Source organism: Pseudomyrmex gracilis, unplaced genomic scaffold (assembly GCF_002006095.1).
Source record: "Pseudomyrmex gracilis isolate BER0280 unplaced genomic scaffold, ASM200609v1 scaffold_39, whole genome shotgun sequence".
NCBI lineage: Eukaryota > Metazoa > Arthropoda > Insecta > Hymenoptera > Formicidae > Pseudomyrmex > Pseudomyrmex gracilis.
The window spans coordinates 302,376-319,689 of NW_018020623.1; the positions used below are offsets into that span (position 1 = coordinate 302,376).

At 41.3% G+C, this 17,314-nt stretch overlaps 1 protein-coding gene across 1 annotated transcript in view; it reads left to right on the top strand.

Annotated features, from left to right (window-relative positions):
* Window positions 1-17,314, top strand: part of LOC109852904 (opioid-binding protein/cell adhesion molecule homolog) — a 163,770-nt gene that overhangs the window by 101,981 nt on the left and 44,475 nt on the right. Inside the window, exon 2 of the mRNA XM_020424476.1 lies at window positions 3,481-3,575. Coding sequence (XP_020280065.1) covers window positions 3,481-3,575 — 95 coding nt within the window. The remainder of the gene's footprint in view (window positions 1-3,480; window positions 3,576-17,314) is intronic.

Sequence of the window (17,314 nt, forward strand, 5' to 3'; positions counted from 1 at the left end):
TTTTTTTTTTTTTTTTTTTTTTTTCAAAATGGTTGACTATTTGATTACTTACATACGCTTCGCCGAATGTAACTTAAAGCGTCACAATGCGCGCGGAAAACGCGCGAGGCTGCGAGAAACGCATATAAAACTGTTCGAATAGTCGCGAAGACGCATTTTTGTCTTCTTCGAAGCTAATTGAAAGACGGCACGAGAGAGTGTGACGCGCGCATCTTCTTCTCTCTAGATAAAATTTACGACTCTCTCGACTGACGTTTTCTTTTCTCGCGTCGTCGATCGTTATCGTGAAGATGTGATGATTCGCGATGCGATTGCGACGAAAGTGTCGTGAATAAAAAAAAAAAGTCGCTTTATATAAGAAGCGACTTTTTGTGAAAAAAGAAAAAAAAATAAAAATTCGCAAGTAAATCGCAAATTCGACGACAATGTGAGAAATTGAACAACACGCGCGAAAAATATCTACGAAGCTAACGGTTCTCACAAGCAACAAATTAGTAATTATATTTGCTTGTTTGTATATACATGCACTCTTACGCGTATTGAATTCCAACATCTGAGAATAAATATCGCGTCGCCGCCGCGAGTCTCGAAGACAGCCAATTACGTACTGCATTTCCGGCCATTAATTACTTGTTCAGCTGAGAGCTTTCTGATTAAATAGCGAGAGACTGCATAGAACGCGTCACTTCGTCGTGCGGCACGACTGCATTCAAGAATGCTGCGTGTTCCCGCCGTGTGTATTTAATCGCTCCGTCGCGGTCGAAATGGATTTCTCACCCGCGATCCGCAATTTTGCTCAATTAATCACGCGGGCTGTGAAAGATTTCGCAGAAGCGAAATCGAAGTTTTTAGTCCTCGCGATATACATCGTTGCGCGAAATGAAAGTATCAAAGGTTGCGCGACGAGGAAAGAGAGGCTATTCGTCATTTGAAGACCGTTCCGGCGCGGCGCGCTCATTGTTCGCCACCCCCAAAAACTCCCCCTTCGCGTATTATATGTGCTCGCTCTCTTCTCGGCGGAACCCGGAATGGGAATGGCCATTCTCCGAGTAAGTCCGATCCATCAAAGCCGACCGCGAAGCGAAAGCCCTGATACGGCTGAATTTCCCGCGAGGGCCACCACAGCCCGCGGCCCGTCGGCGAACGGGCACGCTAGCCGGAATTATGGTTCCCTTATGCTCCCATTACGGAACCATCTACGGTTATGTTCGCGACCAACCCTGTGTGTCGGCTCGATCCGCCGCCCCTGTCTGGTTTACGTCCCTCGCAAACAATCTCCGTGGGGCATTTTTGGCTCTTGATCGATGTTGACCTTTTAATGGGTCTCGTTCGCGCGCGCACGTGGATAGAAGGCCACGTTTGCCGTTTTCACTGGCCCCTGTTGGGCGTGCGTTGTATGCGCGGCGCCCGTCTACGTTGACTCGGCCGAGATTTGATGGACAATATCGTAATGCAGTCGCCGGAATAATTTCGCAGCGATATCGACGCGTTTATACACCAATGCCGGCGAATGTCCTTGTCGATGATGGTTGATCGATGCTGACGTTTTTTGCGTTTATCGTTAATGGAGAAACAGATGACGCTTTTGTGGCGGCAACGGGAGGGCTTGTATTTTATTTACAATTCCCCCGTTATATATTGCGAGGAAAAGCGATGATATTGGAGGATACATATTGGAGTATCACGTACTTCACCGGATTCGTTTTAATCGAGCGCATTTGCGCCGATTGTCTCCCTCTCTCTCTCTCTCTCTTTCTCTCTCTCCGCATCCTTTTTTGTGTATCCACCCGCGTGTGTCAGTTTTGATATCAATATCGCGGGGAGGAATTTAATTCAATATCTTTTTACGGATATGACACGGTAACATTCAAGTTAACCATTTTATTTCGCTCGAATAACATCAATGTAAAAAAAGTTTGTCCAATAAAAATCAATTTCGGTTTTTTTCTTTTTTTTTTTTTTTGGCAAATTTGCCATAAAATTCGATTTGTGTTATTGCATTCTGCAGAATTTCCTATTGATAAACTTTCTATTGAAAAAATAAAGAATGCTTTGGGCGCAAAATTCGTAATTGGAAATTTATGTAGATGCGTATTGTTATAAGCGTATGGCACGTGAATTATATCCGCTGCGATATATATACGCGTCTCGTTAACATCCGACGTTACAAATGGTCAGCGGTAAATGGTCAATGTTCTCCCGTATATTTGATCGGAGGTCGTCCGGTGACTGCCGAAGTCACGAAATTGCCTACGACTAACGTATACATTTCGGACCGCGCTGTCTAGATTGCTCTGAAATATCAGTATATTGCGCAGCGATGATCTTGATCTCTGTTCCTCTTTGTGCAAATGAGAAATTTACCATTTACCGTGTTTTTACGTGTGTTTACGTATGTGTTGTAAGCACATATACTTACGTTCTGCGACTGACATTTTCGCTTTTTTACCGAGCCAGCCTGGGGGGGGGGGGGTGAGCCAAATAATCGCATTTGGTGCTACATCGAGTGCGTCCAATAATATTGTATTAGATTGCCGAAAAGAAGAGAGGGGTGAAAACTGCAAAGGGCAATCCAAACGTGCATTTATCTTCCACGCTACGCTGGTAGCCATTTTCTCCGCAGTTACCCTTTTTTCCCTTTTACTTATATTTTATATCATTAAATATAATCTCTCTATGGTCTTCTTTTCTACCGTAATATTATCGCTATCTTCACTTTAAAATAAAAACTACTATATTTTTTTGTTTCATATGTCATTCATAATCCTCTCGTAACATTTAGATTGCGCGATTGTCAAATAAGAATGTGTGTCACAATTTTAATTTAGTATTTTCTAAAACTAAAAATCGTATAAAAAAAGAATCAATATTCCAATTCGAAAATAATATTATTTAAAACAATTTACTTAAAACGCGAACGGTGAAAATAAACTATATAAAAATAAACTATATGTATGTATATATATATATATATATGTACATCTCGTAAGAAAAAAAAACAATATACGATTTAATTAATGTACATACATATATGCGAAACAAAAGTAAACAAAGACTTTAGTGACAGCTCTATTTGTTGTGAATAAAACAGCTAAATAAATTCGAGAGAAATATATACTGATAAAATTGATTTGATTAGTTGCTCTTATTATTTTTACTCGAAATTAAATTGAAAACGAACAAGAGATTGTATTAAGGTTTGTAACACTTTAAAAGGGTTTGCAAAAACTATGCGCTCTGTAGATGATATTTAAATACCACCTGAAAAGTAGTGTTACAAAAGTTCTATGTTCATAGAAAGAGCATTTACAACAAACCCAACAAGTATTTTAGATGGTCGTTCTTAAATGTCACAGTATTAAAGAAGAACAGTATTAAGCTTTTTACGAATAAAAAAGTATCGTCGTATTCTTTATAGTATATTTTATATTTCTCGACAATGTCGTGAAAAAAATTCTATATTTGATATTTTTCTTTCAGATCCCAATTTCAAAGAGCCAATACAAAACGTAACCTTCGCCGTGGGAAGAGAGGCCGTTCTTGCCTGCGTGGTTCAGGATCTCGCCGGATACAAGGTAATTCGAATTTTTACGGATAGCGTTTGAGAACGCTGACTGCCGATCGATTCTTTCATTAAAGTGTCGGACGTCGTTAATGTGTCAATTAAGCTCGTCACAATTTTCCCGTATCCAGCGAATTTCCGCAAAGATCGTTCCTGTTTTACACCTGGTTTAATTCACATTAAACGGCTTTCCGTCAAACATAAGTAAAGAAGTTATATTCTTCATGATAAACAAAAATCTAGACTTAGATTAGATTACACGTATTAAACATTTATCGTATCTCAGATAGAGCGACAAATGTGCGACAAATGTACATTTTTTTTTTTTTTTTTATAAACAAGTGGAGAGTAGAGAAGCCAACCTTCACACAGAACAAGAACTCCATTAGATGTCCATTAGACATCAACAGTTCCATATCTAATAGATTTCTAATGAAGTGTTTGCTCTGTATGGGCAATGGGAGCACGAAACGCTGGCTAGTGGTGTGTTGCAACAATTTTTTTTATTATTATCCAAGTATGTAAACGTTTCGACCTAATTAGGTCTTTTTCAATACAAATGGTCAAATTGGAAGTGTGTGTGTTAATCGAAGCTAATTAGCCAAGGTCGTTGATGTAAATGTCCAAGCAATTATTCAACAACTTGACACAGCACATAATCTTGTTTTTGAAACGTGACTGATGTTTGTTCTTGTTGTGTGTTTTGTACATCTTCTCGATGTATGTTTTGCACTTTATGTATGTTTTTTTCACATTCTGTGAAAAATAAATTAATTGAAAAGAATCGAAATATTGTGCGCACGTGCAAACTTTAAGAGAGATGACTTTTATTTGTTCACAATATTAACAGCTAGTTAAAACTGCTAACTAAAAGCCGATGATATATATTCTTATACTTTAGATTTTATTAAAGGGGATCACGTAAACGGTGTTTTTATAGCGTACTTACGGGAGTAATTTATGAATAAGTATATAGCTGTGTGTGTGTGTGTTAGAAAAGCGGCTGCGAAATTTCGCCCGACCGTTTCGCGAGTGACCTCCGTGTGATAACAAGTACTTAAATAATTCTCTATAAGTCACCGTAAGTGACGCGCGACAGTTTTGTAATTTTTAACGCGGCGCACATTAATAATGGGCGCTAACATCTGGACCGGTCGGCAGATATTCGGTTTCCCGTTGAAAAGTATCATTAACGGAAATATACGTGTATCTGTTATTGCACATATGCTGTCTGAGATATTTTTGTGGAAACGTTGAGTCAGGTCACCGATGCTAAAAATACAATTAAACGTGCCTGTTTTATTTACGATAAAATTCAGCTTGCCCGGTATAAATTTATACTTGTTTAGGACTTTCGTAATAAAAGACGCGCGCAATAACGACAAAAAGTTATTTATGTACAAAATAATATTAATTATATTTATCTGACAAAATTTATGTTTATTATTATCTACGTTTATTATTTAAAATTTATGTTTGTCAAGAAATATACTCTCTTAAGTAAAATCAGTAAATATTTGACTCGGTGGAAGACGTGTAACTACTGAATCAGTAAATACCTACTGATTTTCAGTGCAACGCACTGATTCTACTTAAGAAAGTATGTTATATATGGTATAATATGACAGAAGACATGACAATATTGAAAAAAGCTAATATAAAGAAAATATTGGTAATTGTGTAAAAAAAAAAAAAAAAAACGTGTTCGATATTTACATACAAATTGCGAAAAAAATAGCGATCTGAGAATGTTGAATGACGATGACCGAGTTACTTAATCTATTAACCTCGTTAGCGAGCTAAGAAAAGAAAATTAAGTGAATTTCTACTTCTTTTTTTTTATTATACCGGAGTTTTCTCTATCTCTCCCTTTATGCGCCGCCACACTTCAGACGGTCTGAAGAAGAATCCTTCTGCGAGAGACCGAAGCAATTAGTTAATTAATTAGTAAAATTATACGCGGAGAGAGATATAAAAACGAATACTTAGCCGGCACAAGCCAATGGACGATATAGTCTTTATTCGCGCAATTCTAATTCAGCCGTAGTCAGTCGGAGTGGGTTTAACGAAAATTTTAGGTGGGTAATGGCTTTCGCGAAGTACTAATTAGAGAATGAAGATCACGTGGAGGTAAGAATAGCGTTCTCCTCGAAGGAAGGAAAAGAGGGTCGGTAAAGTTCTCGTTTCGCGGATCACGCCGGAATGACACTATGCATATTCGAGTAAATAAAAAGCAAATAATAGCAGTATTACTCGTGAATATTTAAAATAAATTCGAACGTAAAATTTAAATGTTTTCTCATATTATATAAAGTAGATGAGATTATTGATCTTTGTTATATATTTCAATTCTATTTCACACCTGCGATCTCACTTGTCTCGAATAACTGTCACAACGTAATTGCCACGGATTTAACATCTTCAGTTGCACGTGTGTGTTCGAACAACTTTCCGCGAATTTTGCGAAAAATGTCACGCGGAAAGTTCGCGCATAAACTCTCGTTAGAAAGCAAGTTGCGTTTTTGCCGGTTTTCCGGTGCATAAAGTTAGTGTATAAATAAACTTTGTCCAAGAGATTTTTCCGAGCTCTCACATTTGTGTCTGGCATTCGAGATACGCACACACACACACACACACACGAGCGGGAAAACCAATAGAGAAGAGAGAGAGTTATAAAAAAAAGTGCCATTGCACTTCATACAACGAGGCGTCAGCTTTGTGAACTGTGTAATATGAAAGTTATTGCCTGTTATTTTGCTTACATTAAATGCCACTTGTTACGCGCCAGAGTGAAAGAGAGGTCTGTGCGCAACAAATTATAATTACTGAAAAAATTTTGACGAGACGCTTTCGACAAGCTGCCGGCGGCGCGTAAAGCACTTGACATTTTCCGTTTATTTCCCTTTATTAATGCCGTTACATTAACTACGGAACATTTTATATTAATGAAAACAAGTAGACATACATGCATATATAAATCGTTACATACATTGTACGTATGTGTGATACAAATAAATCATCAAATATATGAATGAATTTCACTTATGAAACGTGTGTATTATTATTACACAATTTACTTTGCTTGGAAGCTCATAAAGATGACCGCAGGTTGTATATAAGATACGTATATATGTGCGCGTATACGAAAACCGCATACATAAGCTTGATATATTTCGGGCACGCTCGTTTACGTGTTTATTTTCATGTTAAACGAATATTACGCGTCATATATATATATATATACACACATATATCTCGAGTATGTAGTATAGGTACATTAGTATTATGATTATTTGTGGTTATATTGTGCCCCTTTTAGCATTAAATATCGATCGTCGCTCTTTTCATCTCTCGCGTAAACCGGAGGAGGAAACGATATTCGAGCAACAATATTTTATTTAACGCCGAGTACGTTTTCATTTAATTGTAGATTATCGTTTGGCGCACAAATTAACGCGCGCGCGCGCGCGCGCACACGTTTGCACATAGAGTACTTTTGTCAAACAACATCATTTACGTATATCCCATCTTTCTGGCCAATTAATGCACATCAGCACCATAACAATCCTTTTACAAACGCGATGCCCCGCTCTGCGATTGCAATTGAATATATATATATTCGCAGTTTCGCGCTGTGCGGCTTCCGTAACGCTTGAATTACATTCTATCAATCGTGAATTAATTGTTGGTTGTTTAATTAATTTCGAAGGTACGATATAGGCTCTAGTTATTTGGCTCGTGCAATTGTCTATCGCAACATTTGAAACAGCTCGGTTTGCGTTTCATCATAGCGTTTCTTCTTCGCGTCTCGACACAACCGTCTTTCTAGCAAACAAGAACTTTTCGTTTAAAGAATATGTTTTTTTATATTTTGAGTAAAAATAAAAAGAATACAAAAAATCACGTAATAAATATATTGACATTTCAGTTCTTCTTCTTTTTTTATCGGACGCGCTCATAAGCACATCATTATAAATTCGAAAAACGGCATCTGCGAACGAAAGAAGATTTATACTCGCGGTGTAGAGTGGAATCGCGAAGGATCGACAAGAGAGGAAAGGTATTGAAAACTATTCATCCCCGTGCTCCGGGCTCGGCCAACATGAAATTCAAATCGGTGCATTTATAGAGACCACGCGGACCGGTCCGTGGCCGACATTGCTTACGCGGGGACGGTGTTGGGCAAAGGAGGGAAAGCCGGAGGAGGATCGATGGGGGTGGGACAGGGCGGAATAATCGCGCCGTTTATAAGCCGGTGGTGCGTCGTTCGGTGTTCCGGCTATGCATTAAGATGACGGATAACAGCCGCAGCTACGCCGGAAGGCTTGAATCGTCACGATGCGGAGATAACGACGCCTCTCTCCGAGCTCGTTGCGCCCGGTTTACATGTAATACGCGCCGCAGACATTAACCCTCTTACTTCCCACGTGACGAAATATTCGCACGTGTATCGAGCTCTCGTCTCGTCAGTCGCGCGCAAACACGCGTTTCGACTCTCTCTCTCTCTCTCTCTCGGATATGCTGTTGAGAATATTAAACAATACAATTGCGCGCGCGCGCAAATTAAATTTTACAAATCGATAGTTTTGAACCGCGAGTTCAACTCGAATTTTTGCGTAGCGCCTTGCGGCGCGACTAATTTAATCGAAATTCTTGGCAATAAATAAATATAATTTTTCTTTCCAACTCTCTGAGAGAGTTAAAAATTAAAACCATTTCCTTTGAGATCCAATTCTCAGAGCGCGTTAAATGTTTGATCATTCGAACTTGTACTTAAACTTTAATTTGTGCAACTGTGAAATAATTATGAGGTTTTTCTCTCCGGACTGGATTCGACAGATTGCGCAATATAACTTGAACACTCGATATATAGCAATGCTCTATAATAGGTACACTGTGAAACGGACAGGGACTAAGTTATAGCCTCAGGATATAATAGTGGGTTGACCGGGTGATCGAGCATAGTCTTCTCAAGATTGTAGTTTCGACCAGCGCTATCAGCTTCGCTTGAATTTTAATTGCAAAGTTTCGGTTTGGTTTCTGGAGTCTCGAATAACTATAGCTCGTTAACTAATGCCCGACCAGACGCGAAGTCTCATTGTCGACCATTGTTTGCTCATTGTCGCTTCGCTTCACGTCATTCTGTGCCGTTACTTTCGAACAACCGCATTTTTAATTTAATGATCTGATCACGAGATAAAATTTTGATACAAATTATTTGTGATATATAATTAAATTACTCAAACACAAAGACAAATAATCTTTCACGTGGCGCAGCTACGAAGTTTATTCCAATGATTCGAGAAACTAATTAGTTTTTATGTTATTTCAATGTGACGCGTAATTTGCTTCGTTAATTTAACGCGCGTTAATTATTGGCGAAATTTAATAACGCGCGTATCTTGTATCTCTTCCAAAACTAATATTTTGTCTCGAACAATATTTCCGCGAAGACTACAACATGTCTAAAACATGATGAACATTTTAAATTTAATTATAACTTAATTTTAACTGTAAAAATGTATTTATAAAAATATCGTTTCAAAATTTTTATTTTTGAAACCATCTGCGAAATATATTTGACGGGCAGTAAGAGCCGATACGCTGGACGTTTTGCGGTATAAATATATCTGAATATATATTTATACATTTTAGGAATATATATTTTATTTTTGACTTGTAACTCCTCGTGGACTGAACCTGGGTTTTCTTGACCTATTCAAAAATTATATCGATGTCTCTAATAAAAATTAGTTTTTTTTTAAACTCATATTTTTGAAATTAAAAATTTTTTCAATTTGTTTTTTTTATCGACGCAGAATTGTTCACACTTTTAATTTAAAAAAAAAAAATTGAAAAGTGATTGATTTTTCTTAAAAATGTTTAATTTTAAAATCGCGTGAGTCTCACAGATCCAGTCAGTCCAATTAGTAGGCACTTTTGAGAGTCAGTCCGCGAAAGTCAGTGATACGAAAGATTAATTAAGGTTATTGATGGAATGATTAAAAAGTGATTAAAAAAAATTTTTTTATTATCGGTGTGAAGAACAAATATTCAAGATCAGAGTCACCAAAGTATTTTGATGACGGATATCGCTGACGTTTTCGACAAAGACTTGTGGTGAACATTTTGTCAGACTCATCCTGTGTCCACGTACACACATACAACATATGTGTCGAGATACACTTGAATACACGTGTATATTATGTCGACTGCCGTCCGTCTAAACGTTTTACTTCTTAACGACGGACAATGACTTCTCATTACGATAATGCTCGAGCAAATCGATATCTCCGATTCGATTCCGCGATAAAGCCGGCGCTCTAATTGGCACTTGGGGAAACGGGGATCGTTGTATTTCTTCATCGTACTTTTCGCCGACTCATTTTACCAACGATTTATATTCCGACGAGAGAGAGAGAGAGAGAGAGAGAGAGAGAGAGAGAGAGAGAGAGAGAAAGAGAGAAAGAGAGAAAGATGAGGAGAGGGGAGGAGAGAGTGGAAGCGAATTTACACGTCGTTGAGAGAGAAGTTGCATCTGGCAGTCGCGGATCAATCTGAATTCGCAAACACCGTCGTCTCCGCATTCTCCGCTTCGTCTGCCTGCAGGCCGTCCCGACTCATCGGCTTTCGGGCCATAGGGCTGGATTAATCATGGTCCTCTGTAAGCACTGATGCATCCGCTAATCCGGGACTCTCTCACTCGATTCAACCATTTCTCCGGAACGATCTACCGTGCCATTATATAATGGTGACTGGATTCGCTGGATTAAATCCACAAACTATTAACTCTGTAACTGCTCGAATGTACCGCTGTACTTGGCCGGGCACCCCCCCTCTTCCTCACCCCTCTTCCCCGGTCCTCTTCCCTACCTCCCCCGATCCTATTTGTTTGAGCTGTCCAATCGCAATCGGAATCGTTGAAAAACAACAGCGGGTGCACTTACATCCGTTTGCTTTTTGCTGTAAAAATATTGTTACCGTGCGTTAACGTAGTTTTTTAATTTTTCTCTTTCACGTTACTTCATGTAACTTTACAAAAATTTTGTGTATGCGCGCGCGCGTGCGAATTTTTGCTCTCGACAACTCCGTTACACACTTCGTTGTGTCGTTTATTTATTTATTTATTTTTTTTTTATTTGTATTTTTTTTTTGTTTTTATTGTTTTTGTTTTGTAAATTGAGAATGGAGTCGCGTAAAAAGTAACACAAACGTGTTCGCGCGCAAAAATAGCATTAAGTTTTCAAACTGCTGTGTAGTCAACTATACGTGTTTTAGTTCGGACGGACAGATAATAGAGTTGAAGACGTTAAGATTTCTCCTCTCCCCCTCCCTCCCCCTCCCAACTTCGTTTTCAACCGTGACGGGGCGCAATAACAATCCGTAACTCTTGGCAACTCTTGTAAAAACGTTACGTTATCATCGATCCAAACTAATTGAAAAGGTAGCATTACTTAGTAGATAGAAGTTTTCAATTTTTCACTCCGTTTCGACAATGTTTATTGACTTTTTCGCGCGCGCGAGAGAGGGAGAGACTCTCCGCCGTGTCCGAGAACGCGAAGGATAGCGATTGAAACTTTATTTTAATTTTCGTACAAAATGAAATAAGCGCGCAAGTATATACCTTACAAACGTAAATTGTTCGTTCGCGAGAAAGTTCGGCGATAGAGAGAAAGAGCGGCTATTTATGGCCGTTCCGTCAGTGGGGAAATCGGGGAAATTTTGAGATTTCCGCTCGTGTTATTAGACCGATATTCATGAAGTAAATATGCATTTAGATAGAGAATTAACGTGGCAGTTAGCTTCGCTTTTAACGCCGCGGCATGTTGTATAATGAGTGCAAAAGGGCACACAAAGGAATGACGTCGCTTGGGAAACTTGGAGCTTCTCTTTGAACGGTTTATAAGATTCGCGGAGGTTCTTCAGATGTTTCCCCGGGACCGTAATTCCCCGATGACAATGACGTCGGTTTTTGCCGGATTATTTTCGTATTTGACGATATTATAATTTAACCTAACAGACGGCCGCGCGCGGAGCAAAGAAAACGCAAATCTCTTCCTTCGCGGAGGCGGCGGCGGCGGCGGCGGCGGCGGCGACAGTGGCGGCGGCGGCTCTTACGTAATCGATATGCATTTGGGACAGACGCAGATTACTGAAGCAATCAGGCTTCGATGACTATCCTTTTGCGGAGCGCGGCTGCATAACCGGGACACGGTGACATAAAAGCTAACTAATTGATTAATTGAAGAACTCCCCCTCCCCCCTCCCCTCCAACGAGAGATAGAGAATCGCGCGGAAAACGGGGATTGACGATTTTTCAATGATCACCGCTTCCTCTTCCGCCAATCGATGTAAATGTTACGGGGAAAGAGTCAATGATATGTTTTAACTAATGAAGGATATCGCATTTTGCTCATCCTTGTAACCTCATTCAACTTAACATTTTATCGACTTCGTGATATGTCACAAATGAATATCGGAGAGAGCAATCGGTGTAACGTAATGCGATATGTATTGATCACATTTGCAAAAGGATTAAATCAATCAGCGGATTTCAACGAGCGGATCAGCGGATTGTCAAGTGAAAATGTGTGTGTTATTTAAATATCATATTATCGAATATATACTTCCGAAATTATGCCACTCATCGAACAAACGTGCGTTTCTAAATTACACACTTTTGTGTGTGTGTGTGTGTATAGAATATTATCGTTTTTAATGAAGAAAAAAATTGTTAGCAACGAAGATGATTTCGCTAAACTCTCTCTCTCTCTCTCTCTCAACTCTGTAATTTCGACCAATTTAATTTCTTTCGGTACAATCGGATTCAAACGGCTGTAACAGTACGCGATTGCTACAGGTTGCGCGCGCGATTCGCTGCATAATTGCTACAGAGATTTGGAACACGGAAGGATTTTGCCGTTGTTTGCCGTTTCGGCGTTGTCGCGGGTCTTCTTTCGGATACCCGCGGGACAGATACCCATTTAGATCGTGCATTAGCGAAGCGATTAGGTTTCATTCTCGACCTTTCTCTCTCTCTCTCTCTCTCTTTCTCTCTCTCTCTCTCTCTCTCTCTCTCTCGCGCGCGCGCGAAACTCGCGGGCTAAACGAGCACCGAAAAGTTTATCGGGGACAACGAGCGAGAGACGCGACGTTTTACATTACGCGGACGGTGGGTATTAATCTACGGTACGCGCGTTCGCCCATTTAAATAATTACGAATAATGATCACGCCCGTGACATTTGCATCCATTAAATTGTCCGGCGCGGCCAAGATAAAAATGCAAAAGATGTATCGTAACTGCGATATTAATTAAAGTTCACAAAGATATCACCTCCTGCCGAGAGATAAGCTCGCTCCCGCGACCCAAAGTTAAAAATATGCGTCGACTTGAAACAAGCTTCTCTCTCTTGCGCAAAGAAAAAGAAAGAGAGAGAGAGAGAGAGAGAGAGAGAGAGAGAAAGAGAGAGAGTGAGAGGAAGAGGAGAGAAGATCTCGTCGCCCGGAGCACGCGTGCATTTAGATCGCGCATTAGCGGCGCAATTAAGTTTGATCTTTATCCTTTTGAGCATAACCGGAACGATGGCGACTCATAAAAGGAGTTCTTCCTTAAAAGGAATCCTGCGCACGATGCATGCGAAGGTGAATCGAACGGGGTCTGAAAAGAGCGTCATACGAAATCGCACACGGTGTGACATTTTCTTCGATATGACATTTTGAAGGAGAGCCCCAAGTCTTTTTCCCCGTGGGGGACTGCGGCGCCCCGTCGACGACTTGAATTTTGAATACCTTAATTACCTTAATGTTCCCTTTTCCTCCTCGTCGTTATATGCCGAGAGTCTCGCGTGTTAACCCCTCTCGCGCCAATTGCGCGGGTTTCGCGCGTCGACCTCGCGCCATTCGTTCAGCCATTTCGAAACCGTCGGGCATTATCATTCGGCACTCTTCTTCGAAGTTTTCGTGCGCGGGCGCTCGGATGCGCGAGCTATAAAGTTTTAAAGTAAATGCAACACTAATTCCGGAAGTTGGGTTAAAACTACACTTCCGCGAAAGGGGGGAGGGGGGTTAGTTTTCTGACTATTGAAATTTTAATATCACTCAACCGAGAATCTTCCTCACATTGTCAAGATCGAACAAACGATCAGCCGCGATCAGACTCGATGTAACGCGCTTTTAACGAAAAATGCACACACGTCGCGCGCATCGGAACTTATTTACGGATCACGTGGCAATTCGGTGTGTTTATTCGATTCTAACGAAGTTACCGTCGAGATCGTGGGTGAGTTCGTGGATCGCGACAGAACGAGGAGACGGTCGTGTCCGGAGTAAAAAAGACTTTATCCGGTAAAAGTGAGCTACAGATAGTTACAGTGAGGGAAGAAGAGACCGAGAAGAGAGAGAGAGAGAGAAAGAGAACACTTCGGCAATGGGGACAAAATCGCGACGGTCCGATGGTTAGCGTCTCGCTAACTTTATTTCAATGCGGCCGCGGAACGAAGCGGAACGTCTGCTCACGGTGATGAAATCCCGATCCCCCGGAGCGCGCATCTTCCTGTGGAATGCATTTCCGTCGTTCGAACCGATTACTCCGCTCTCGCGTTAAGACTCGATAAAAGGGAGAGAAAGAGAGAAAAAAAACGACCGACGTAGTTTTCATAATGGGGGCAAGTGGCGTTGTTATGTACAATTCGATTCCGCGCGAAATTCGTATCAAGATCGGTGTACGCGTTCGTTGTTTTTTTTTTTTTTTTTCACACTGACTTTAAGTTAGTTTAATATTCCGCCGGAAGAGCGAGGAGAGACTTCGAATTTTTCGGAATTGCTTCGGCTCCGTTTGATTTCGCTCGCTGCGAATTCTCAACGTGCAATGTACGTTGCATTTTCGCGAAGACACTCGCGTGAAGACACGAATTTATGACGGGTCGTTGCGAGAAGATTACGGCGGCTCGGGAGTCCTTTGTTTCACTTTTACGCGAGATCTGGTAGCTCTCCCGCGTTTCCTCCCCGTGTCGTTCCAAAATGGAAAATTTCTGAAATTCTATTTTATTAAAATTTCTTTTGTATATTTCAAGACACGCCGCTGCGCGCCGCCAGCGAACTCTCCAACAGCTTTCAATGTTTCTCGACAGTAAAACCTAATTAACAGAAGACTCGGAAAATAATATTGCAAAATTTTAATATTCTCTCTACAATAGCGTGGTTAAAAGAGAAAACGGAGTAATTTTTCGGATATCCGCGCGATGATTTTTTTTTTTTTTTGTGCACATTCGGTGTCCAATTTAAATTCGAAAACATTCTTTTTTAATTTGATCGTAAAAATTACACATCAATATAAAACGCAACAACACGAACGAAACTGGGTCGCGTCCGAAGGGTTTATGAAGTCGCGTAGCCCCACGTAGCGAGGGGCTATAATCAAAGGTGCCGACTGGCGCTGATTTAAGGCGCTCGTGCCGCGGATTTTTTCTGACGCCGGTCTGAATGCCGCGAGTGTGGAAATATACGATCCAAGATGGACTTCTCGTGTAAAGTCGTAAAACTCGTATACGCGCCTTTCCGAACCGCCGCCGTCGCCAGTTATTCTCGTTATACAATATATATGTGTGTGTGTGTGTGTGTGTGTGTCTTACATACACACGCTTTTGTCCGGAAAATTAATCTTACGAGTCCGGTCTAATCACAGCTTTCGCAACGTGGTCCTCTCTAATTCTCGGTCTCTCTTCGCAAGATCGCGGTGTGTCGCCGCGCACGAACTAAGTTCGTTGAAATCTCTATACTTACGTTTCTGTCCGAGAGCGACCTGTCAAAAAGTTAGGAGAGACCGCCAACGGGAAAACGGGGGGCGAGGCCGCGAAGAGGAAGCGACTCCGGCCGGAAATTGAGAAGTAGAAATTGAGCCGAATGTTTCCTGGGATATGTCGCGGACGTCGGGAAAGTCGGGAAAGCTGTCACGCAAAACAAGTTACGACGGATGCGCGCCGTTGGTGGTGGCGCGCACGGCCTGTGTGAACCGAACGTTCCGAGGGATTCTCTGACTGTATTGGAAGCCGTACGCGCGACGGCATTAGCGCTATTAGAGTTCCGGGACGGATGGTGGCGGTAACAAAGAAAAATCTCTCGTGTCACGTTACATAATAAAAATATAGTTTGACATTAAACAAAAAAAAAACTGTAATTTACGAGGTGAATATTTAAACAATGACAAATGAGAAAAAGCTCCTCTCCCCCCGTTGTGTGAATCATAAATTAAAATTAAGTAAAGCCCGAGCAGAGATTGTGATTCTTATTGTCACACTTGTTCTAAATGCGTGTGTTAATATTAGATATTTAAATGTTTTTTGAAAAATTTTTTTAAAAAATAACTTTTTTCTAAAAATAATCTCAAGTTCTACTGTTATTAAAATTCCGCTGGTTGCGGGAGATTCGTATGCGCCGCACACACACACACAAATTATCCAAGAGAACTCGCAGAACGGAGCGCAGTGCCACACTGTTTCGTCGCTGATCCGGAAAAGTTGCGAAATTTGCGGAGGAAAAAAAACGCGCAAAACGCCCGTTACACACACACACGGTCCGACGACGTCGGTCGGGTTCTCCGAGTCTCTCCGTAAATTACAGAAACTCGTGCGCGATGGGCGCGGCCGTAAATACTTGGTTATCATAGTTGGCGGAAGCACGACGGGGCATTATACCTGCATTCACCGTTCATCGTGGTCAGAGATGGCGGCACCGCGGCTGGACAGGGCGCTCAACGTTTCCATTCATCGGCGTTGGATATCAAATGCAATAGTTCATGGCGGTGCTTCCGACTAGGTGGTCGACCAGTCCTCGACCTCTGCCTCTCGCCTAATCCAACCACCCAGCGTTTCACACCGGTCCCTGGCAGATTTACAGGCGCCTGGCTTGATATCTGCATCCGAGACTCGCCCCGTCGCTAGACGCACGTGTTCCGGATCTTCTCTCCCTTTTGCGCACGCTCTCTCTCTCTCTCTCTCTCGCTCTCACGTTAACTCGCTCCACGTCTGTACTTTCCGTCACACCGGTGATTTTGCAGCAACGTCATCGGAGATAATTAGCCGAGTAATCGACGCGGTCGAATGAGGGATTAAAGGTCGACGTGGAGTTGAGAGACAGGTCGCTAATGAAGCCTCGTCTTACGTTCTCGAGTATCTTTCAGACGCGACTCGTATCGGTTACAAGACTAGCTATTTTTACGTCGATGTTCTTTCTATTTTACAATTTTTTTGTCTATCAGCGTCTGATTTCATTTGTCTCTTTTTGCAGTTTCGCGTTCGGAAGAAGGAAAAACAGAGGGGAAGGGAAAAGAGAGCGAGTTTTCAGTCGCGCGAGTGAATTTTTAATAAATCCCCACTCAAACACCGGCATTAAGCGGATATACGCCATGTGATTTTTATCAGAAAAATTTTGTCTTTCCTTTTATAGTTTCCGAGTGATAAAATATCGCTCTCCTCTCAGCTGACGTGTCCCGCCATCGGACGCGTATCCAGCTGTATGGAGTGATAAATAAAATGGCATACTCTGGTGCCCTATAAAAGGTTAATACGTGAGCGTCGCGACGGTACGAAATATCTTTCACATATATAGCATTTTATTCGCGCTGGAGCGAGAGAGAGAGAGAAAAAGTGAATCGTTATAGCCGTGCGGATAGGTTCGGCACAGAGAGAGAAAGAGAGAAAGAGAGAAAGAGAGAGAGAGAGAGAGAGAGAGAGAGAGAGAGAGAGAGAGAGAGA